General features: G+C 46.3%; 1 protein-coding gene across 2 annotated transcripts in view; it reads left to right on the top strand.

Annotated features, from left to right (window-relative positions):
* The first annotated feature begins 580 nt into the window (after positions 1 to 580).
* The window catches only part of ELAVL1 (ELAV like RNA binding protein 1), a 60,142-nt gene continuing 36,151 nt past the window's right edge, over positions 581 to 24,571 (top strand). The window contains exons 1-3 of one of the 2 annotated variants that reach the window (XM_040417794.1): positions 581 to 731; positions 20,979 to 21,160; positions 24,117 to 24,164. In XM_040417794.1, coding sequence (XP_040273728.1) covers positions 20,989 to 21,160; positions 24,117 to 24,164 — 220 coding nt within the window. In that variant the 5' untranslated portion in view covers positions 581 to 731; positions 20,979 to 20,988. The remainder of the gene's footprint in view (positions 732 to 20,978; positions 21,161 to 24,116; positions 24,165 to 24,571) is intronic. The other variant, XM_040417795.1, reaches the window with a different exon arrangement.

The following is a 24,571-nucleotide window of genomic DNA, read 5'->3' as shown; positions in this document are numbered from 1 at the left end:
TCTATAAAATTTATTTCATTAATATGCGGGGCTCCAAAGGCCGGAGGGACAGCCCATTGGGCTCTTTATTGAGGTAATTAGCATATTAATAAAAGCGATTTTATAGACAAATTATAAGACACAGGGCCGTAATACTAGTATGGTATATTTTAATGTAACTCGTAGAGATTGACATGATGAAATCCAGGTGACTGTCCCTTTAAACACTCCAAACCATTGTCAAGGAACTCGTCCAGACACGCCCCCTTTTTACCCGCTTAAACTACAGCATTTCTTGTGTGGAAATGGGGCAACCTGGGCTAGAGCACATCCAGTTACTACACCGGTGTTACAGGACACCACAGAATAGAGTGCACGCAGACAGACACAATGTCTCGCCTTCACACAAGTCACTACAGGCGCCATTCTCCTGCGCACCCGTCCCTCACAAGCTCTTTCCTATTTAGCCAGCCGGAAGTGACCTCGTGAGGAGAGCGGCGGATGACGAGCAGGGCGAGCAGCCATACCTCAGCCAGCGCTTCTCCGCTCAGCCAATCAACTGCGACGGGGCGGGGCTTAGTCTGTCCACCGCGCATGCGCAGCCGTCGACCGCCATGTTGAGTTCCTCGTTTTTCTTTTTTTTTTTCGCTCTGTGACGCTAGAAGCTGCTGCTTTTTCCGCGCTGGGAACGTGCAGGACAAGAGAAGGATCGCGCCGCTCATTCGTCTGCCTGGGGCGGAACGCTTAAAAGGGTAAAAATGCCTGTTTTGTGGAAAGATGTGTAGTAGATGGCAGCTCTGGAAAGCGTTGGCGCGGAGGCTTCAGAGGCGGCCCCTACGCATAGGCCGCGGCGCGGGCCGCTCCTGTCCTGGTGCATTGTGGCGGGGCCCTCACACTCGCAGTGTGGCTGCGGCTTGGCGGGACTGTGTTTGTGGAAGGTTGATGCCGGCTCCAGAGAATGGGCGGGGGGAGCTATGCGCCTCATGTGGATCCGTTAAAGCGTCCACTCAGCAGTTCACAAATGTATGGGAGTCAGTGGTCCATTACTGCAGGCCCTGCCGGTGGAGGATCCATAGTGATTGCCTGGACCGCTGTCCTCATCAGAAATAATTATGTTGCAAATACCGTATTGGTGGTTTTAAGTTTTCCATGCCACTAGCTATATAGCAAGATCCTTCCGTTTTTCCACTGGCCTCTAAGCCTAATAATGAGCACCCAGTCTTGGTCAGATAGTGTACAGATCACTGCAGTTATCTGCTTATTACATGCAGGGTTAGAATAACAGGTAACAGCTCCTGTATGGATAACATGGGATCCACCTCTCCCAGTAGGTGATATCACAGCTTATCAGCTCCTCCTGACCTCTGTACAGGTCACAGAGCATGCCTAGAAACCTCTCCTATAGGAGTTATGGGCCTCATCTATCAAAACTGGCCTAGTTGGCCATAGCAACCAATCAGAGCTCACCTTTCATTTCTTCAGAACACTTTTTTTTTTTTTTGAAATAGGATGTGGAATCTGGTTGCTATGGGTAACTAAGCTGTCCTTTTTTTTTCTGATTGTTGAGATTTTTTATTTTATTCTATTTCCTGAGAACAATTGTGTGGGCAGCCATCTTGTCTAAGCTGTTCTTTACAGCATTCACAAAGCATAAAGAAAATTGCTTTACGGCAGCACAATGGGCGATAGACACAAGAGACAGGAGGGGACCTCACTGACTTGTATGGGAGAGTTTTCTAGACATGCTCTGTGACCTGTGCAGAGGTCATTGTACAGGGAAAGCATAGATAAGATTTGACAATCACCTATTGTGAATGGTGGATCCTGTCTTATCTATACACAGAGGTGATATCATTACAGGCAGGATTAATTAAGGCCTAGTGCACACGTCAGTAATGTAAACAGTTATTGTGAGCCCAAACCAGGTTCAGGTCAAAAACGCAGAACAGGTGCAGATCTTTCCATCCTATCTTCTATCTGAGTAGCCTCCGTTCCTGGTTTTGCCTCACATTCGCTGATGGAAATAACTTATCTGTGAACTGGGTCTAACTGCAGTAAAGTGATCTGTACAGACCAAGAAGTGGCGCCAATTGTTGGCCGGTGCAAAAACTGCAGGATTTTTGGTTTTAGTTTAAAGGGACACTGACAGGGCCAAAAAGCATATTTAGGTATATATATGACCGTACAGGTCTTATAAAGTGTATTAGAATCATGTAAGTATCCCCCCTGTCCACCTTATAACTACAGTAATGTGAAGTTTTATAACCTGCTGGAATCGTGTTCAATCTGCCCAAGGGGCGGTGTTTCACCTCAGCTTGCGCCCAGCCAGCCTCGCCACAACTGCCGTTTGAAGCGCCGCCCAGCTCATCAATATTCACTTCGCCGGGCGGCTACTAGTGTCCCGGGCTATCTTCAGCGCATGTGCCCGGCACCCTCACTGGCCGGGATCGCATCGCTCCTGCGCACAGTCTCATTCTCAGAGGCAGCCTCTGAGAATGAGACTGTGCGCAGGAGCGATGCGATCCCGGCCAGTGAGGGTGCCGGGCACATGCGCTGAAGATAGCCCGGGACACTAGTAGCCGCCCGGCGAAGTGAATATTGATGAGCTGGGCGGCGCTTCAAACGGCAGTTGTGGCGAGGCTGGCTGGGGCGCAAGCTGAGGTGAAACACCGCCCCTTGGGCAGATTGAACCCGATTCCAGCAGGTTATAAAACTTCACATTACTGAAGGGGGGATCTGTCTATGGCACTTCTATGGGGAGGGGGGGATCTGTGCACGGCACTTCTTCTATGGGAGGGGGGATCTGTGCACGGCACTTCTATGGGGAGGGGGGATCTGTGCACGGCACTTCTATGGGGAGGGGGATCTGTGGATGGCACTGTTATGGAGAGGGGGATCTGTGCACGGCACTGCTATGGGGAGGGGGGATCTGTGCACGGCACTTCTATGGGGGGGGGGGGATCTGTGCACGGCACTTCTATGGGGAGGGGGGATCTGTGCACGGCACTTCTTATGGGGAGGGGGGATCTGTGCACGGCACTTCTATTGGGGAGGGGGATCTGTGCACGGCACTTCTATGGGGAGGGGGGATCTGTGCACGGCACTTCTAATGGGAGGGGGGATCTGTGCACGGCACTTCTTATGGGGAGGGGGGATCTGTGCACGGCACTTCTATGGGGAGGGGGGATCTGTGCACGGCACTTCTATGGGGAGGGGGGATCTGTGCACGGCACTTCTATGGGGAGGGGGATCTGTGGATGGCACTGCTATGGGGAGGGGGGATCTGTGCACGGCACTTCTATGGGGAGGGGGGATCTGTGCACGGCACTCTTCTATGGGGAGGGGGGATCTGTGCACGGCACTTCTATGGGGAGGGGGGGATCTGTGCACGGCACTTCTATGGGGAGGGGGGATCTGTGCACGGCACTTCTATGGGGAGGGGGGATCTGTGCACGGCACTTCTATGGGGAGGGGGGATCTGTGCACGGCACTTCTATGGGGGGGGGGGATCTGTGCACGGCACTTCTATGGGGAGGGGGGATCTGTGCACATATCCCCCTTTCCATAACAGTGCACAGATCCCCCTCTCCATAACAGTGCCATCCACAGATCCCCCTCTCCATAACAGTGCCATCCACAATTTGTTTTAATATGGCCTTTGAACATAATTTTTCAAGTAAAATCATATAAACCGCTTTGTTTTGTAATTTTGTCGTTTTTCCCGATTAATCGATTAATCGTAGAAATTAATCGGCAACTAATCGATTATTCAAATAATCGTTAGCTGCAGCCCTAATATTTTATATGTAAAATTGGGAAAGGGGGGATTTAAACTTAATATTTTAGGGTTCTTTCACACTAGCGTTTCCTTTTTCCGGCATAGAGTTCCGTCACATTCTGAATGGAGAGTAATCCGTTCAGGATGCATCAGGAGGTCTTCAGTTCAGTCATTTTGACTGATCAGGCAAAATATAAAACCGTAGCATGCTACGGTTTTATCTCAGGCGAAAAAAAACTGAAGACTTGCTTGAATGCCGTATCTGGCATTTTTTCCCCATAGGGATGTATTAGTGCCGGATCCGGCATTCAAAATACCGGAATGCCAGACCCGTTCTTTCGGTCTAAGCATGCGCAGACCAGTAAAAATGTGAAAAAAGATACAAGACGGATCCGTCTGTCCACATGACAAGCAGAAAGATGGATTCGTTCTTGCAATGCATTTGTGAGATGGATCCGCACCCGGATGCGTGTCTCAAATGCTTTCAGTCACATCCAGATCGGCGGATTTTTTATTTTTTTATACTCCCTATTCACCCTTAGACCCCTTTCACATGGGCGAGATTTCTGCGTGGGTGCAATGCTTGAGGTGAACGCATTGCACCCGCACTGAATCCGGACCCATTCACTTCTATGGGGCTGTGCACATAAGCAGTGATTTTCACGCTTCACTTGTGCGTTGTGTGAAAATCGCAGCATGCTCTGTTGTGCGTTTTTAATAGCAGCGCAGGCCCCATAGAAGTTAATGGGACTGCGTGAAAAACGCAAGCATCCGCAAGCAAGTGTGGATGCGGTGCGATTTTCACGCATGTCTATTCACTGTTATTTTCCCTTGTAACATGGTTATAAGGGAAAATAGCATTCTTTAATACAGAATGCTTAGTAGAAGGTCAATTGAGGGTTAAAAAAATAAATATGAACTCGCCTCCAATTGATCGCGTAGCTGCCCATCTCCTGTTTCTTCAGGACCTGTCAAAGGACCTGTGGTGACGTCAATGTGCTCATCACATGGTCTAGAAAGAACAGGAGATCGGCAGCTACGCGATCAATTGGAGGAGGTGAGTTCATATTTTTATTTTTTTTAACCCTCATTGGCACTGCGCCACCAATGTTATACTGGGGGGTTGGGGGTGCACTGCGCCAACAATGAAGATAACTGACCTGTTAATACAAATAGAGGAGGCGGGTGCTGGAACCTGACCTCTATGACGGAGCTGCGATCGGCTGCAGTTAAAGGGAATCTGTCACCTGCTTTAACCATTTTTAAGCTGGCACCATCGCTATGTGGACTAAAGTACCTTTTTTCCAGCAGTCTTCTTTTTACTTGATTTCGTTTTGTAGTTTTGATATAAAAGCGCTTTTTCTGATATGCTAATTAGGGTCCAAGGAGCCCAGAGGGGTGTTTTTTTTCCCTCTCCGGAGCCCAGTGACGCCCCCTGCAGTGCACAGCCCGTCTTAATTTGAATTCCAAGAATGCCTCCTGATCATCAAATAACCTCCCACAGCCCGGCAAATGGTTCCGCCCCCTCCCCACGTCATATTCTACCTTATAGAAATGCCCCGGAGAGGGAAAAAAACGCCCCTCTGGGCTCCTTGGACCCTAATTAGCATATCAGAAAAAGCGCTTTTATATCAAAACTACAAAACGAAATCAAGCAAAAGAAGACTGCTGGAAAAAAGGTACTTTAGTCCACATAGCGATGGTGCCAGCTTAAAAATGGTTAAAGCAGGTGACAGATTCCCTTTAACCCCTCAGGTACCCGCACCTGAAGGGTTAACTGCAGTGGATCGCAGCTCCCTGTCATAGAGGTCAGGTTCCGGCTATTTGATTCCAGCACCCTCCTCTATTTGTATTAACAGGTCAGTTATCTTCATTGGTGGCGCAGTGGCCACAGCCCCTCCCCTCCTCCGGTCTCTCTTCTTATTGGCGGCAGCAGCAGCACAGGGGGGAGGCAGAGACTCTTTCTCCACTACGCTGCTGAATAGAACATCGACGGCGGGGCAGAGAACTAGCAGCTCCTGTGCCCCGCCACTGTATTCAACTGCAGAGCTGCGGCGGGTCTAGTTGCAAATGGCGACAAGACTAAAAAGTCTTGTCACCATTTGTAAATTCTAAGTCGCATTGGCGACCATTTTGGAGCCATCTGGAGCCCTGAAGGTGCTGGCTTATTTAATATGAGTAAGGCTTAGCTAAAGAGCTGAACATTAACTTATAGGATAGCTGTCTTACATCTGGTGGGATTAGAGGCAGAGCTTGGTAAGAGCTCATTTCCATCCTTTACCTCCCAGAATTCCAGAGGAGCATGAATGGCTTATAAGTCTCCTAACTTCAATTAAGACGCTCTCTTCCCAAGGAGAGGGAGAGTACCCCTTAAAAATGTTAAAGGGATTGTCCGGGCTTTTACTATTAATGGCCTATCCTCAGGATAGGTCATCAATATCAGATCGGTAGGGGTCCGACACCCCTGCTGATCAGCTGTATGAAAAGACTCTGCACGTGCCTTCTCACGTCTCTTCCTGTTTGCTCCTGCTTTGCCATAGACAACAGCAGTGAACAGGAAGAGATGGGAGACTGCACGTGCACACTGTGCGTGCTGTCTCCTCATACAGCTGATTGGAGGGGATGTTGGATCCCCGCCAATCTGATATTGATGACTTATCCCAAGGATAGGTCATCAATTGTAAAAGCCCAGATAAGGGTCCATTCACACGTGCGTGTGTGTTTTGTGGATTCGCAAAACACTGACATCGGCGATGTGCGTTCCGCATTTTGCGGACCGCACATCGCCGGCACTTAGTAGAAAATGCCTATTCTTGTCCGCAATTGCGGACAAGAATAGGACATGTTCTATTTTTTTTTCGGGATCGGAAGTGCGGGTAATGAATGGGTCCGCAATTTCCCATATCATCACCATGACGGCCACAAGGAGATTGACCCATGACCTCTGTGGGTGGCAGGAAACAGAGAAGAGGTTAAATTACCCCCTCCCACCACCACACCTCAGTGTTCCTGTCCCTACTGTGGCCAGGGTCAGAGAAGAGTCTCCCTGCGGACTGGCAGGGAGATGAAGATGGGAAATTGAATAGTTTCCTACACCCTTTTTTTTTTTTTTTATATTCTTCTCCAGGAGGGTCCGAGGACGGTCTCCTGGTTTACCTGAAGCTCATCGGAGCTCCCCCAGACCGCCGGCGGCCGCGTGCTTATGCTGGGCTGGGGGGGTATCGGGGGGGCTCGCTCTGGCTGGTCTGGAGTCTGCTCCCGGGCCGCAACTTCCTCCTCCTTCCCAGTGGGTCGGGCTGTGTAGCGGCCGGCGTGTGCGCACGCCGACGTCTGTGGCGTCACTTCTGGGTTCGGTCATGTGACGCAACCCGGAAGCAAAGCGCAGAAGGCAGAGCTGTTTGAATAAAAGGTGGGACGGCCATGGAACGCTGATCTGAGGTCTGTAAGTACTGTTCCTACTTCCAGAGTATGTCAGGTCCCGATTTGCAAACTGCTATGGAGCCTGATGCTCCCTCTCTGCCTCCTGTAAGTATCCCTTTGGGGGTCCGCTTATTGATTCTATTGAAGTTTCTACCTGGGCTTATTTACTGATGCCTCTATTCCATATTTATTTAATTTCAGGCTAAAGAGGCTCAAAAAAGGTTAAAAAATCTCCTCGCTGCATTTCTTGCGCTAAAAGATTACCTGATGGATATGGAAAGAAGCTATGTAAAGAATGTATTTCTGATGTGATCCAGCAGGAGCAACCCTCCCTTATGGATAGTATTAGATCTGTGGTTCAGGAAGAACTTAGGGCCGCTAGAGCCGCTCCATCTGATTCCCAAGGCCAGCCCTCTCGCAAACGTCTGCGTTCTAAGATCATTTCCTCCTCGGGATCTGATGACGCTGATAAGGCTTCTACTTCCATGCAATGGGAAGATGATTTCTTTCTCTCTGAGGGAGAGATCTATGAAAGCAACAGAAAATTTTATTTTTCCTCGGAGGAAATGGGTGACTTATTAAAGGCGGTCAGAGCGACAATGGGGATTGAAGAAGCCTCTAGGTCTCTATCTATTCAGGACGAAATGTTTGGGGGCCTTAGAGTGAAGAAATCCAAGGTCTTCCCCATAAACGAAAATATAAAAAAGATGATTCTGGAAGAGTGGTCAGAACCAGCGAAAAGACTTGGAATATCCAAGGAATTCAAAAATAGGTTATTGTTTGACCCTTCTCAGTCCAAACTATTTGATGAGACCCCTAAGATCGACGTGCAGGTGGCGAAAGTAAACAAAAAAACTGCCCTGCCATTTGAGGATGCTGCTCAGTTAAGGGATGCTATGGAACGGAAGGCAGATGCCCTTTTGAGAAAGTCTTGGGAGGCCTCGATGTATAACATTAAGACCAACATTGCAGCAACGTCAGTAGCTAGGTCCATGTATTTATGGCTAGGAGAGCTTCAAAAAATCACCTAAGTAACAAGACTTCTAGGGAAGAAATCCTGCAGTCCATCCCGCTACTTAAGTCAGCTACAGGATTCCTTGCGGACGCCTCGGCTGAATCTATTAGATTCTGTGCTAAAGAGGCTGGACTTTCCAATGCGGCCCGTCTGGCTTTATGGATGAAGTCCTGGTCGGGTGATAGGATTTCTAAACAGAAGTTAGTATCTATTCCCTTTTCAGGAGAATATGTATTTGGGCCGGTTCTAGACAAGATACTTGAGAAAGCGGCTGATAGAAAAAAAGGATTCCCTGAAGAAAGATCTTATAGAAGGAACCAGTCCTTTCGGTCATACGGTGGACAAAATAAGGCTGGTAGGGGGAAAGGCAAGTCAGGCCGCTGGGCTTATCCCAAGGGGGGTAAAGGAAGAGGTTTCCTTCTTAAGCCCCAATCTAAATTTGAAGACAAACAATGACGCCATTGTAGGGGGGAGACTGAAGGATTTCCTAGGTCCATGGGCGCTAATATCAAAAAATCCTTGGGCCTTGGATATCATTCAGCAAGGATACAAGATCGAATTCACCTCCCTCCCCCCCTCCAAGATTTGTCGTAACAAAGATGCCTGCCAGATCCTCCAACCTGAATATTTTCCAGGGAGTCCAAGACCTGGTGAAAAAGGGAGCAGTAATCCCAGTTCCCGCGTCTCAGAGGTCGGGGGTACTATTCAACCCTATTTTTAGTAAAAAAGAAGGAAGGAGACTTTCGAACTATTATAAACCTGAAACAACTGAACAAGTTTATTCTTTACAGGAAGTTCAAAATGGAGTCTCTGAAATCCATAGTACCTCTGATAAAGCTAGGAGCATTTATGTGCTCGGTCGACCTGAAAGATGCTTACTTGCATGTTCCCATTCACCCAGATCACCAGAGATACCTAAGGTTTGCGATCCTAGACCCTTTCAATCAGATTCTCCATTTTCAATTCATAGCGCTACCCTTCAGGATTTCAGCAGCACCAAGGCTGTTCACCAAACTGGTGATAGAAATGATAGATCCACTCAGACAAGAAGGGTTAAATATAGTGCCGTACCTGGACGATTTCTTAATTATAGCAGACTCAAAGGAGCTCCTACTGTCAGACTTGGAAATATTTTTATCCCGTCTGTCACAGCTAGGATGGATTGTGAACCAACCCAAGTCTATGTTAGTGCCATCCACGAAGGTAAAGTTCCTAGGGGTTACACTAGACTCCCTAACACAGTCGACCTTCCTACCACAGATCAAGATCCAGTCTCTGGTAAGCAAGGTGAGGCACTTTCAACACCGGAAAAAATGCTCAGTGAGAGAAGTGATGAGCCTTCTTGGCCTCCTAACCTCCTGTATACCTTCAGTCGAGTGGGCGCAGGCTCACTGTCGGGTGATATAGAACTGGCTATTGTCCCAATGGAACAAGAAGGGCTCTCTAGATTCCAAGCTTTGGATTCCAGGGTCAGTAAAGGTCTCTCTCTCATGGTGGACGAAGGAGAAGAATCTTTCCCAGGGGGTTCCATGGATCAAATAGCCATCAATAACGATCTTCACGGATGCCAGCAAATCTGGATGGGGAGCGAAAGTCGACAAAGCTTACTTCCAGGGAACTTGGAAGCATCTCATATCTGTCCAATATACAGAGGAATATCACAGAGGAAATTTTCTCCTTTGCAGAGAAAGAGCTGAGATCCATTACGAAATTACAAACTTCTGCTCCCTAAATGCGGGAGACCATCCCTGGAGAATAGATGCCTTCTCTCTGAAATGGTGTTGGGATCTAGCGTATGCATTCTCTCCATTGCCTCTCATCCCGAGGGTCATTCAGAATATTCTGGAAGGGAGAACCACAGTGATATTGATCACCCTGTTCTGGCCCAAGAGGAGTTTCTACAAAATGGGCTTGAACTAGGTCTCTCTCCATCTACCTTTTTTAAATGTTCCGATTTCAGCATTAAGTGCCCTCTTTGATACCGACCTGGCAGACCATAGATGAATTAAACTGTTTATAAGAGCTGCCCGTAGACTTAGACCCACCTTAAGATCTCGCACCCTGACCTGGGACTTAAATCTAGTACTCAATAACCTTGTGTTCTCCGTTTGATCCGTTGGAGAACTGTTCAATTAAATTACTTTCATTCAAGACCGCTTTCCTTATAGCAATTACCTCTGCTAAAAGATTAAGAGAGATTCAGGCTCTTTATTCGTGAACCATACCTTTCCATCACTGATGATAAGATTGTGCTAAAATTAGATCCAGCTTTCCTGCCAAAGGTAGCCTCAGACCGCAACAGAGGCCAAGAGATCTTTCTTCCATCTTTCTTCAACAATCCTAAGGATCAGGAGGAAAATAAATTTCATTCCCTTGATGTTAGGCGTACAGTCCTTAGATACTTAGAGGCCACTAAAGATTTCAGGAAGTCGGACAGCCTGCTTGTCCAGTTTGCTGGAAAAATAAGGGATCCAGAGTCTCAAAATCCTCCATTGCAAGATGGATAAAGGACACCATTACCCTATGCTATAGGAATCAAAATCTGGATCCTCCTTCCAATATTCGGGCACATTCTACCAGAGCTGTATCCACTACTTTGCTGAAAGAGCAGGGGCTTCCCTGGACGATATATGCAGGGCTGCCTCCTGGTCTAGCATTCACACATTTGTGAAACATTACCACTTAGATTTATCGACTGGAACCTCTGGCCTCTCATTTGGTCGGAAGGTTCTTCAGGCGGTTGTACCCCCCCCCCCATAAGAAGTAATTTATAACTCTCCTTCTGGCCGTCATGGTGGTGATATGGGAAAACCGGAATTAGACTTACCGGTAATTTTCCATGAAATCACCATGACGGCCCATATATTCCCTCCCTTTTTATGAAGTTTTCACCTTTTATTTTTCCTGGTATGAAGTAATACTGGGAAATACTAATACACTTCTGGCACTTTGATATCTTTGGAACACTGAGGTGTGGTGGTGGAAGGGGGCAATTTAACCTCTTCTGTTTCCGGCCCCCACAGAGGTCATGGGTCAATCTCCTTGTGGCAGTCATGGTGATTTCATGAAAACTGAATTACCGGTAAGTCTAATTCCGGTTTTCGTTCCACAAAATGCGGAATGAAATTGCGGACGTGTGAATGGACCCTAACCCCTTTAAACCCTTTTACTACCAGAGGTTTTTTAGTTTGTGTTTTCATTTTTCGTCCCTATCTACCTTGAGCCATAACTTTTATATTTCCGTTCACATACCTGTATGAGGGCTTATTTTTTGCAGGACAAGTTGTACTTTCTAATGCCACCATTAATTATGGCATACAATGTAGTGGGAAGCAGTAAAAAAAAAATCCAAATGGGGTGGAATTGGAAAAAATTTCTCCACCGTTTATGGGTTTTGTTGCCACAAGCGTTTTGTTTTGCGGCTAAACTGAACGATGCCCTTCATTCTCAGTACGATTACAACGATACCCCATGTATATAGTTTTTTTTTGTCTAAATAGTGTAAAAATGCACACCATATTCTGAACCCCATAACTTTTTTTATAGTTATTTCTACTAAGCTGTTGGGTAAGAGAAGCAATGAAAAAAAGGCAAATGAGCCATTTTGACCCATTTTTTCGTTACGCCATTTGCCGTATTGGAAAAATATTTTTTTACTTGAATAGTACAGGCATTTTCGGTCGCGGTGATACCCATGATGTTTAGATATTTTTGTTAGATATTTTTTAATTACCGTATTTTTCACCCTATAAGACTAAAATATTTTTCATTAGACCTCAGATCAGCAATCAGACCTCAGCTCACAGCCCCAATCAGATCCCCAATAGGGTTGTTGCAGGTATCAAAATTTCGATACCCAATTGATACTTTTGTATCGATACCGGGATTTCCATTTTTTTCGATACTGGGCTGCGCAGTCTACTATCTCTGAACATGAGCGCGCTGCTGTGAGCGTGCTCATGTTCCCTCAGCAGCACAGGGGAGAAGGAATCAGTCTCTCCCTCCCCCTGTGCTGCTGCCACCAATGGGGAGAGAGGGGCGGTGGAGGGGAGGGCGCACTGCGCCACCAATGATAGGACTACCTTTTTTATGGGTTCGGACTTAGTTAAGTTACCAGGCTACATAGAGCGGCGCCCAGGGATCTCCTTGCACTTACTATTCCCGGACGCAGCTCCGTTCGCCCGCTGTGCCCCAGTTATAGTCTCCTGCTCCGTATGCTAATTACTATCGGAGCGATGGGGAGGAGTCATCAGCTTCTCTTGGGCGTTCCGAGAAGGCGCCCAGTGATAGAGGCCAGGTATAGGATATGGTCGGCACATGCAGGCTACATTTGTATTCAGGCATATTAACTATTCATTGGCGCAGTGGCCACGTTCCCTCCTCCTCCTACTGTGTTCTCATTGGTGGTCAGCGGCAGCCACGCACAGTGGGGAGAGAGCGACTGAACAGGGAAAGGGAGAACACTGCGTGCTGAGAGTGGTGCATGCCATGTTCTAACCGCGATATGGCGATATAAACGAAATCTATCGTTGGTAGGGGTGCACCGAAATTTCGGCAGCCGAAAATATCGGCCGAAAATGCACCTAATCCACTTCGGCCGATATTGTTACATATCGGGACCGAAAATATGGGGTGTGGGATTTGTCACCCACCATCTGCGGGCGGGCGCCGGCGGGCGGTTTAACTTTGTCACTGCATCTTTATTTTACCTACAATCGTGAGGCTCCAGTAACTAACAACTCTGCAGGCAGAGCGGAGGCCGGCGTAACGTCACTTACTCACGTGACGCGCCTGCTCCGCCTCCTTCATTCATAAAGTGGGCGGAGCAGGTGCGTCACGTGAGTAAGTGACGTTACGCCGCCCTCCGCTCTGCCTGCAGAGTTGTTAGTTACTGGAGCCTCACGATTGTAAGGTAAAATAAAGATGCTGTGAGCAGCAGGGCCGGGGCTGTTATGGGTAGGGGGGATCGGTCTATGGAACTGCTATGGGGAGGGGGGATCTGTGCACTGCTATGGGGAGGGGGGGGATCTGTGCACTGCTATGGGGAGGGGGGGATCTGTGCACTGCTATGGGGAGGGGGGATCTGTGCACTGTTATGGGGAAAGGGGATCTGTGCACTGTTATGGGGAAAGGGATCTGTGCACTGTTATGGGCATAACAGTGCACAGATCCCCTCTCCATAACAGCGCCACCCACAGATCCCCCTCTCCATAACAGCGCCACCCACAGATCCCCCTCTCCATAACAGCGCCACCCACAGATCCCCCTCTCCATAACAGCGCCACCCACAGATCCCCCTCTCCATAACAGCGCCACCCACAGATCCCCCTCTCCATAAACAGCGCCACCCACAGATCCCCCTCTCCATAACAGCGCCACCCACAGATCCCCCTCTCCATAACAGCGCCACCCACAGATCCCCCTCTCCATAACAGCGCCACCCACAGATCCCCCTCTCCATAACGGCGCCACCCACAGATCCCCCTCTCCATAACGGCGCCACCCACAGATCCCCCTCTCCATAACGGCGCCACCCACAGATCCCCCTCTCCATAACGGCGCCACCCACAGATCCCCCTCTCCATAACGGCGCCACCCACAGATCCCCCTCTCCATAACGGCGCCACCCACAGATCCCCCTCTCCATAACGGCGCCACCCACAGATCCCCCTCTCCATAACAGAGCCACCCACAGATCCCCCTCTCCATAACAGCGCCACCCACAGATCCCCCTCTCCATAACAGCGCCACCCACAGATGAATTTCATTCATGAAAAAGAATTATTAATAAAATCATTAAAAAAAAAGTATTTTAAAAGTATTTGGGCAAAAAGGCAGTTTCGGTTTCGGTTTCGGTTTTCGGTCAAGGGCATCCTGAATTTTCGGTTTCGGTTTCGGACCAGAATTTTCATTTCGGTGCACCCCTAATCGTTGGCCAAATTTATATTGCATATAGTCTATCGCCCACCCCTAATTTTAACATTTTTTATTTTCTTGTAATGATTTTAAAGCTCCCCCCCCCCCCTGTGGCTGTTGGCCGCGTTGATTTCAGCGCCTTATGTTATAATGAGCCGACTCTGTTATCCTAGGCGGAGCTTCTCCCCGGCTAAGAGCGGTGCACTCTGATTGGAATGCGCTCACAGCCAGGGAGAAGAGAAGTGCCCCCAGCGAAATATAAGGCGCCAAAATCAACGCGGCCAACAGCAGACGAATGGGGCTGCGGGTAGTCTTTGGGGGAGGGGGGAAAGTGCCATGTCATCAGTGGGGGCTGCCCTATAATGTAAGACCATAATTAGACTAGGGCTCAACTGATGAAAGGTCCTCTTTAATTTTGAACCATCATGTATTTTTAAAATGAGTTTTACTGTCAATTGCTCATTTCTTATGTCGGCCTGCCTGATGGCCAAAATAAGAATTGCAGCATAAATGCTGTATGTCTCGTCAGCGAGACTCAAAGCATTGAAAGCAACTACTGGCATGCCCATTGGCCACAGGGGATGTCGATAGGAAGCCCGAAAGCGCTCACTTGATGACGACATCTAAAGCCTTTAATTACTGCGATTGGCATTATTGCCGGTCATGGTAATTAGCAGCAGGTCTCTGTTGTTTGAAACTGCAGAGACCTGCCAGCAATGACCCCCGCTGCACTTACGAGCGGGCACCTATTGCTCCAGCACTGTACATGTATGGCGCTTGTAGCAAATGGGTTAAACATAAAGCGATTTAGGCTATTTTCACGCTTGCGTTTATTTCCGGTATTGACATCCAGCAGAGGATTTCAATACTAGAAAAAAAAACGTTTCCGTTTTTAGTCCTTAGGCCTGGTTCACACTTGAGCGTATTTGATACGCACAACGTTTTCGGGGCGTATTACAGCGCGTTTTTGGAAATAGGAAACGCGCGATTGACCACAGAGGCGTCAAATGAAAAACAGCCATGTCTACACTGAGGTGACCAATGAAAGAGACTTCCTGCGGAGCACCATCAGTCTGTGTGCCTGTTGCCATGTGCGGAACGCAAATGTCCATTTTGCCGCGTTCCCGTTGAAGTCAATGGGCGCGAACGCGCGACAATACGCCCCAAAGAAGCTCCTGTACTTCTTTGGGCATAGGGCGTTTTTACAGCGCGTTCATACGCGCAGCTGAGAACCATGCCCATAGGGAAACATGGGTTTTCACCTTTTGAGCGTTTTATAGCGTGTAGGAACACGCTGTAAAACGCTCAGGTGGGAACCAGGCCTTATTTATTCTGAATAGAAAGAGGTCCGTTCAGGATGACTTCCGTTACGTCAGTATTCCGTTTTGTGACCGGACACAAATCCACTGCAAGCTGTGGTTTTGTGTCGATCATAAAAACGGATCTGTAACTGAAAACAATGTAAGGCTTCATTCACACGTCCGTGGAACACTGGACTGGCATCCTGCTTAGTGCAGGAGCACACAGCGTCATTGGTTGCTATGAAGCCGTGCGCTTCGTCCCGCTGCTGCTGTACAGTAATACTCGTATACATCATACGAGTGTATTACTGTACTGCAGCGCGAAGCGCATGGCGTCATAGCAACCAATGACTCTGTGCGCTCCTGCACTAAGCAGGATGCCAGTCCGGTATCACACGGGGACTGTGTTACACGGATGTGTGAATGAAGCCTAAGTCAATGGTGACGGATTTTATTTTTAATTTTTTTTAGGAGCCTTAAAAAACCGGATCCATCACCCATCGACTTTCAATGTATTTAGAGACTGATCAGTTTTTATTTTACACAACCGCTTCCTAACGGAACGGATGCATCCTGATGTGCAAAATAAAAACGGATCAGTTTAATTCCGGTAAAGAGATCTTCTGCCGGATCTCTATACCGGAATTAACAACGCAAGTGTGAAAGTAGCCTTAAACAGCAGGCCATTTTCTGATGACGCACTCCCTTTAAATGAGCTTGGCCATAGAGCTTTGGTGTCTGGTTTTGTTTTAAAGGCAAGGAGCCAATTAGAAAGATAATTAGGGGGGAAAAAAGCTTATACTCGTCCCACCCTGAACTATGCCATGATGGGTCACACATGGCCTCAGCGGTGTACGGGCACATCACTGGAACGGAAGCAGTTTCTAGGTAAGTATAGCTTTTTTTTTTTTTTTTTTTTTTTTAGTTGGTTCACTACCGGTTTAAGTTAGTGAATCAGTTGGTCCTCCTCATCAAAAGGGTTTTTCCAGAGGAAAATATTGAAATTTTTTTAGTGGGGGCTCCAATACCCAGCACTGCTACTGATCAAGTGTTTGCAGAGGATTAGCAAGATTCCCAGATTAGGACCCCCAATGATCAGATATTGATAAATGGTTCCTGAGAATAGGATATCAATATTAGGCCTCATACACACTACTGTATTTTATGCAGATCACACGTGGACCCATTTTATGGATGTCATCCATGTGCTGTCTGCATCTGGGCACCCATGCCACAAATGATGGTACATGTCCCATTTTGCAGCCAAGAATAGATTATTACAATGGTTCAGAGAAAAGTATGGGGGTGCACATGACCTGCACCCATAATATTTGGATCCGCAGTATCTGTGAATGTAGCCTTAAAGGGATATTTTGGTTATGACAAGAATAGGGGATCACTATAGGCATACTCGGCTATCTCCAGTACTTCCATAGAAAAGAATGGAGCCGAAGCTCACTTTTCCAAACACATCTTCCATAATTTCAGGGGCCTCCACAGCTTACGGGGCCGTTCTCAAGATCATTGGTGGTCCAAAAGGTCTTGTGGATAGGTAACTGCTTGTTATAACCTGAATATCTCTTTAAGGCTACTTTCACATGATGATATCTGTATTGTGGATCCACAAAGTACAGTTGCGTCACTGGCTTTTCCCTAGGCGGAGTAACGTCACCTTCATCAGTTACATGGCCTAGATGCAGCTCGGCCTCAGGAGTGATTGGGGCTGAATTGCGATACCAAGCAGAGTCGCTATACCAGGGATCGGCAACCTCCCGGCATTCCAGCTGCTGTGAAACTACAACTCCCAGCATGCACGTGTACTTGGCTGTTCTTGTAATTCCCATAGAAGTCAAAGGAGGATTCTGGGAGTTGTAGTTTCAGAACAGCTGGAGTGCCGGAGGTTGCTGATCCCTGTGCTATACAATGTACTGTGCTTGGTGAGCTGCAAGAAGGAAGTGGTGCTCACAGGAGCGCTGGTGTCTTCTCTAACAGCTGATCGCCGAGTGTCGGACCCCCACCAATTAGATACTGATGACCTATCCAGGTTATAGATTATCAGTATTAGAATCTCAGAAAAACGTTTTTAATGCATTACTGAATAGAAAATTCTGTGTATTCTAATGTAATGCTGCCACTTGCAGGCCTACATTGGAATATACTTAAGATTGGCATCACCACCCTCGGTCACCAAGTGAGCCCTTCCAGCCTTGGAAGCGCAGCGCTCCTGGTTTTTCGGTGTTCAGATGCCAGTCACATTTGACCACAGCATTTGAGGGGGCCAGCATTAGCCCTGGGTGTCTGCTGTGGAAAGAGCAGGTACCTGGCGGCTGTGGTGCCTGCTCTGGAGAGGGCTCTATCTTTAATATAGTGTAGGGACATGCATGGTAAACATATTTGTAATATAATTTATGTGGGAAGGATGTTTCCTTGTCCCAGAGAACGGAGTGTAAGTAGTCTTCATAGAACAGCTCTAAGGCCTCGTTCACATCTCCGTCAAGGTGATCGACACTGTCAGCCAGACAAAAAAAACGGATGTCACACCCAGGGGTCTTCAGCGCAGGTTCTCTTAGCAGCACTCTCAGGGCATTATTTTACACCCCTGGCTGGTGTAGATTTCAGTGTTCTTCTATGCCAGGCGTAGAGCATGATGATTGTGGCGGGCCACTGGCTACTTTTCTGGAAAGTGGAGAGGGTGGCAGAGAAAACCGCACTTGGGAAAAACTTTGGAAGTGCCACTGTCGTGAGACTTGTGACTTTCACCCAACAAAAGTGGTGTATCTTTAATAAATCTGCCTCATTGTACTTTGCTAGTGGAAAATGTTGGGGTGTGTGTATGTATGTATGTGTATATATATATATATATATATATATATATATATATATATATATATATATATATATATATATTTTGATCCATGAAAATTTAACAAAGTTTAAAATTCTCGAAATTTTCATTTCTCTGGTTTTAAGAAAGTAATATCTCACAAAATAGTTAATGGGTTATCAGGAAAACGATAAGGACTTAGTCAGGATAGGATGACATCAGTAAGTTTCAGTCCCAACACCCCTGCCGATCAGCTGTTTCAGGAAGCTGCAGCCCTCACCTGACATCTGATGAGCATTGTGGCTTCCGGCAGTTTACCAAACACAGTGCCGTATGTTGTATAGTGGCAGTGCTTGGTATTGCAGCTCAACCCCATTCACTTAAATGGGACGGAACTGAACTGCACGCATATAACCGATGTACAGTGATGTCACTAATCTAGAAAGAGTTTGTGGCACTCATGGAGCTCCCAGCTGATAGGCAGGGCTGCCAGGTGTCGGGACCCTGCAGATCTGATATTGATGACCCATCCTGAGAATAGGTTGTTAGTATATTTTCCCAAGTAACCCCTTTAATAATTTACCGGGGGAAGGATAATATTGTCTTCCATGCTATCAACCCCCTTCTGTCTGAGAGCATACTTGCTTTCTGATTTTTCATTTTTTCATCCAAAAAAGAAGTGAGAAGTTAAGCTGTTGCTCATTTAATTTCCCCTCTGTGCTGTCTATTGATGCAATGTCCTGGTCGTGCACCAGGGGACAGATCATGGCGACAAATAAGTTGCCCCAACCTAAACGCAAACGCCCGTAAAGCTTACATTTTACACTGCCCCTATCCTCTCCATGCCTGGTCCATAGATGGTGTCTAAAAATGACAGTATTCAGACAGCGGTAATACAGCAGCTTTTTTCTGCCCATAATATGAATGCAGATCCCAGACCTCCCACAGCTCATCAGAACTTTATGGTGCTCTAATGGTGGCATTTTGGTGAAGACACCCGGCATCTGAGTGTTGTCTGCCTCCCATAGTTTTCAGTGACGGCAGCACAGCAGTTCCCAGTCCAGAGGGTTAGGCTACTTTCACACTGGCGTTTTGGTTTCCGTTTCTGAGATCCGTTCAGCGCTCTCACAAGCGGTCCAAAACGGATCAGTTTTGCCCTAATGCATTCTGAATGGATAAGGATCCGCTCAGAATGCATCAGTTTGGCTCAGTTCCGTCTCCATTCCGCTCTGGAGGTGACACAAAACGCTTGCCTACAGTGTTTTGCTGTCCGCCTGACGAAGTGGAGCCAAACGGATCCGTCCTGGCACACAATGTAAAGTCAATGGGGACAGATATGTTTTCACTGACACAATCTGGCACAATAGAAAACTGATCCGTCCTCCATTGACTTTCAGTGGTGTTCTAGACGGATCAGTATTGGCTATGCTACAGATAATACAAACGGATCCAACCATGACGGATCCGCACAAAACCCAAGTGTGAAAGTAGCCTTAAAGTTGTGACCGGACATAGAGGGAACCATGTGCATTTTGGCTCTGTGTGCAGACAGCCACTCTTGGAGTCTGCTGCTGGGGTTCTATGAAGGTTTAGCTGTCAATGGAGCTAAGCTGTGAGTGGTCCCTGGCATCCAAACTGAACTGCTGCAGACACCTTGGCGGTTTCTGCCACAGCATATGCAGCAGATTTTGAAAGTGTGTAAATGAACCCTACTGGATTTTCTGATGAATTATAGGGGATTCAGTTTGGTCCATGACACAGGAGTAATAAAGCCCCCCATATTATCCGTGTCCAAAAGCGGCCTTACTTAATGTGTTGTATGAGGTTTAGACATTTCAGTAAAAGGTTTTGCTGAGATTTTTTTTTTTATAATGATGACCTATCCATGAACAGTGGAGGTCTGATACAAGGGACAGCTGTTTGAGAAGGCACAGGCACTCCTTGCAGCTCACCAAGCACAGCACCGTACTTTGTATAGAGGCTGTGCTTGGTATTTGCCCTTCAGATAAATGGGGCTGGGCTGCTCCTAGGCCACGTGACACATGAACGTGTCGTCACTCAGCCTAGGTTAAAACAAGGAGGTGGTCATGGAGCTCACAGGAGTGCTGCTGCCATCTTGAACAGCTAATCGACAGGACCACCACAGATACTGATGACCTATCTCAGAAAACCCCTTAAAAGGGTATTCCCATCACATACAGTGGGGGCATATCGCTAGGATGTGCCCCCATTGTCTGATAGGTGAAGGGAGCGGGGTAGAGCTGTGGCTGGAGGACCCCAGGTTTCCCACGGTCCATCCACCACAAAGCTCTGCTCCCATACAAGTTAATGGGAGCGCACACGCAGCCCCTGCTCCCATTCATTTCTATGTGGCAGATGGAAATGACCAAGCCAGCGCTCAGCTATTTTTAGCGGCCCTATTGAAATGAATGGAGGACTGCTACGCATGCGCAGTGCGCCCTCCATTCATTTCTTCGCCGCTCCGTTTCGTTGTAGGTGTGGGTCCCTAAGGTGTATATTATTTTTATATACACACAAGCTCCACGGTCCTCTTGCAAATTTTGTCAAAGATAGGGACTTAATAGCGTGGCATGCTGAGGACTTAGTCCGTGGGGTTGACACTTGGCGCTTCGGTTATTTTCTTTGTTCTGCTCCTATAGTGCAGTGATCATGTGCTGGCAGCCTGCTATGATATTCTATACTGTAAAGAAATAGATTGGTGTAACCTTATTTTACAATTAACAGGTAATTTAAGATGTCTAACGGTTATGAAGATCACATGGATGATGTCTGCAGGGATGACATGGGCAGAACTAACTTAATTGTCAACTACTTGCCTCAAAATATGACGCAGGATGAGCTGCGCAGCCTTTTCAGCAGCATTGGAGAGGTGGAATCTGCCAAGCTAATACGTGACAAGGTTGCAGGTAAGTTCTACATTTATTGAACACAGTATTTTTTTCAGAACAAGTCACCTTTCCTATTCACCTTTGCTACAAAGGTGTAACTTGATTTGTAGTGCAACCGATATAAAAATGTGGCAGCCATGGGGGCCTGAGAGGTTCACAAATCTGTCAAAACTATAATCTCATTCATCTCTGCTTGGTGGCTGACTTCAAGTTAATAAAAATAATTTTTCTTTGTCGCCACAATTATCCCTATTAAACAGGCTGACATTATACATGTGCAAATGTCAGCTGAATCTAACTGCTATACTAATAATTATTAGATTTATGACCACTATCACCAAAGAATCAAATTTGCCCCCTTTGATCATTGGTGGTATTAGTGGGAATAAAGAGCTGGCCAATTTGGAAAATACTTACCACACAGGAGGATCCAGCGACGTTACAGCTTTCCTTCTCTGCGATGGCGGCTGTCGTCTCTTCTGGGAGCGCTGTGAGGTATTCGGCACAAGCACAGTAAGTAAGCCGGCGAGCATCCTTCTATCACTGTGCCGAATACTGAACGGGGCGAGATTTCCCCTGCACACATGGCCGTCCGGCAGTAGGAGCCAAACGCTGGCTGGGGCTATGTCAATTAACAGTAGAAGGGAGTGGAATGAGGTGGGAGAACAGAGCCTCTAGGAGCAGGAGCAATGCTAATTTGCATATATTAAAACTTGTAATTACGCAAAAACGGGGGCATGCGTAAAAAATAAAAATGCAGAGTTAGATTCAGCGGACATTTGCACATGTATAATGTCAGTCTGTTTAATAGGGATAATTGTGGTGACACAAACCCTTTTAATAATTGGCCCACGTAAAAAGTAGTTACCCAAAAACCGCATAATGCTCGAACATGCAGATATTTTCTGGCAGTCACACCAGTGTGTAAGTTTTAATACTTTAATGACTGCCTGAAAGGGCTGTAATGACCAGCTTAGTTTTTGTTTTGGCTGTTTAATTTTTTTTTTTTTATTCTTTTCATTGACCTGTCTCAATTTATGTGGTGGAAATTATTTTCTGCTGCTATTTGAGGGTACATGTAAAACAGCTGGAGGGTAACCTGACAAATTAATTGACTGACATATGAACTTTTGGCCTTCCATACCACTCTGTGTGCCTTCAGAAGCTGTTAACTCCTTAACAGTCACATTAAGGGCCTATTCAGAAGGCAGTATGAACGGGTCTGCACCCATTTTGCAATTTTGCACAACGGGTGCGGATCCATTCATTTCAATGGGGTCGCAAAAGATGCGGACAGCACACATTGCCTGATTGAGCGAAACGCATCTAGTAAGCGCATCTTTCATGTGGTCACCTAAATCACCATTTGCTGGCAGCAAATCGTGTCCGTTACACAGCACTCTGCTGCCAGCAATCCTCCCTCCCCATACTGTGGAGGAGATCGCTGCATGTAAATACATCAACTCCTTTGCTGACAAACAGCCGATTGTCGTGAAGGTGCTTTCTTGCTGACAGTCATCTGATCAATTGATATTGTATACAATCTATCAGTTGGCTTAATTGGCTAGAATTGTTCACTAAGCCACGCCCTAAAACCTTTAAAGGGGTTTCCCAGGAATGTGTTTTTTAGCAGATATATTCCCCATGCTTTTTTTTTTTTTTTTTTTCTTTTTTTTTCCTACCTAATAAACTCTCTTCACCTGCTTTCACCATGCAAATCCCTCTGATCATGTACATAACACCTCCAGTACCCATGATGCACTTCTTTTTCTGGTACAGCTCCAGCACCATCCTTTACACCCAGCTAGTTTATAGCTCCTCCCACCAGCTATTTACATAGACACTCCCCTATCACTGCTCCTCCCACCAGCTAGTTACATAGAAACTCCCCTATCACTGCTTTGATGCATCCATTGACATCACAGGAAATATTTCATACTTCATGAGTATTGTCTTTTGACCGCTACCCAGAGCAGAAGGGGGGTAGGAAAGGTTAAAAAAAAAAAAAAAAATGCCTTTTTATAAAGGATGTTGATGAAAACCAGAAAAGTCTTTTAAAGGGAATATATCACTTCTTCTTTTTTTTTTTTTTTTTTTTTTTTTTTTTTTTTTTTGTACTACTTATAACCAGGTACTGAGCCACTTTATTTCTCCAATTTTTCTTTTTATGACTTTATTGTTTTGTCCATGCTTATGGGTGCATCTGTCTTGGTCCAGTACTGTAAAGATGCATTAGGCTATGTTCACACAGACAATATGCCTATTTTCCTTGGAATCTGGTATCGATACACCACAGACAGCTTCCCATTGACAGAACTGGTTAAAGCACATTGTACTGATCTGCCAGTAGGTTTTGACCATTAACATACCCTTACCGCAGCCACATGGACAGTAAAAACATGCATATAGAGGTCTCTAACTTCTATACAGCTAGAAGACATTACTTGGACATGCTCTGTGACCTGTGCAGTGGTCATTGAGGGTAGAAGAGTATATAAACTGTGACCATCGCCCATTTTATATGGTGTGATTGTTATCTTTTCAGAGGTGTTGTCTGTTATTGTAAGCCTGTGGTGCACTGTCCCATTTATACACAACATTCATCTCATTGCATTTATTTATTTTTTGTTTTTTTAAGCCCATAAATCCGAATGCTGTTTATTTTTGCATAACACCTGTTAAAAAAAAAAAAAAAAAAAAAAGCGCTCGAGTCTCACATTTCATAATTCCAGTAGACTTACTTTAACACTTGGAGCTGGAGTTTTTTTTTTTTTTTTTAAAGCTAAAAGCATGTGCAGAAAAACACATTTAGAAACAAAATTGGTCAAAAAGATCACAAAGTGTGAACACAGCTTGAAGCATGCATGTCTGAATTCAGGTGCTTTAGCAATGGGTGTTGTATGGGAGGAGATGAAAGAAAACTGGCTTAGTTGCCCATAGCAACCGATCAGATTCTACCTATCATTTTCCACAGCTCCCTTGGAAAATGAAAGTGATGTACAGAGACAAGCTAGTGTTGCAGGTGAGACAAATGCTAATTCTCTGTGATGCATAGATACTGTATATACAAAACGGGGGCGGGGTGGATTGGCCTGGTCTTGAACAGGTTAAGCAACAAATTGCTATATGTCGCCAGATTCTGAATTCGTAGCGTTTTTTATTTTTCTGTTGAAGCTGTGTGTTTTTTTATATTATATTTTTTTCACACAAGCATGGCTGCTGTGCCAATAAATGAAAAGGTTTCCCTGTGGTTATTCATGCAATTATTATATATTTTTTTTTCTATATTCCTTCCATGTTCTTTCCACTTAAAAAAATATATATACAGTGCACTGCACTGACCCATAGAAGTCAATGGATCTGTGTGCCCAATCTGAGAAACTTACAGCATGTCCTATTCTGGCGGGTCTGAGCAAATAAAAGTGAGGG

This window comes from Bufo bufo, chromosome 2 (genome assembly GCF_905171765.1).
Source record: "Bufo bufo chromosome 2, aBufBuf1.1, whole genome shotgun sequence".
NCBI lineage: Eukaryota > Metazoa > Chordata > Amphibia > Anura > Bufonidae > Bufo > Bufo bufo.
Note: the sequence above shows the minus strand (reverse complement) of the source record. Positions and strands in the feature narration are given on the sequence as shown.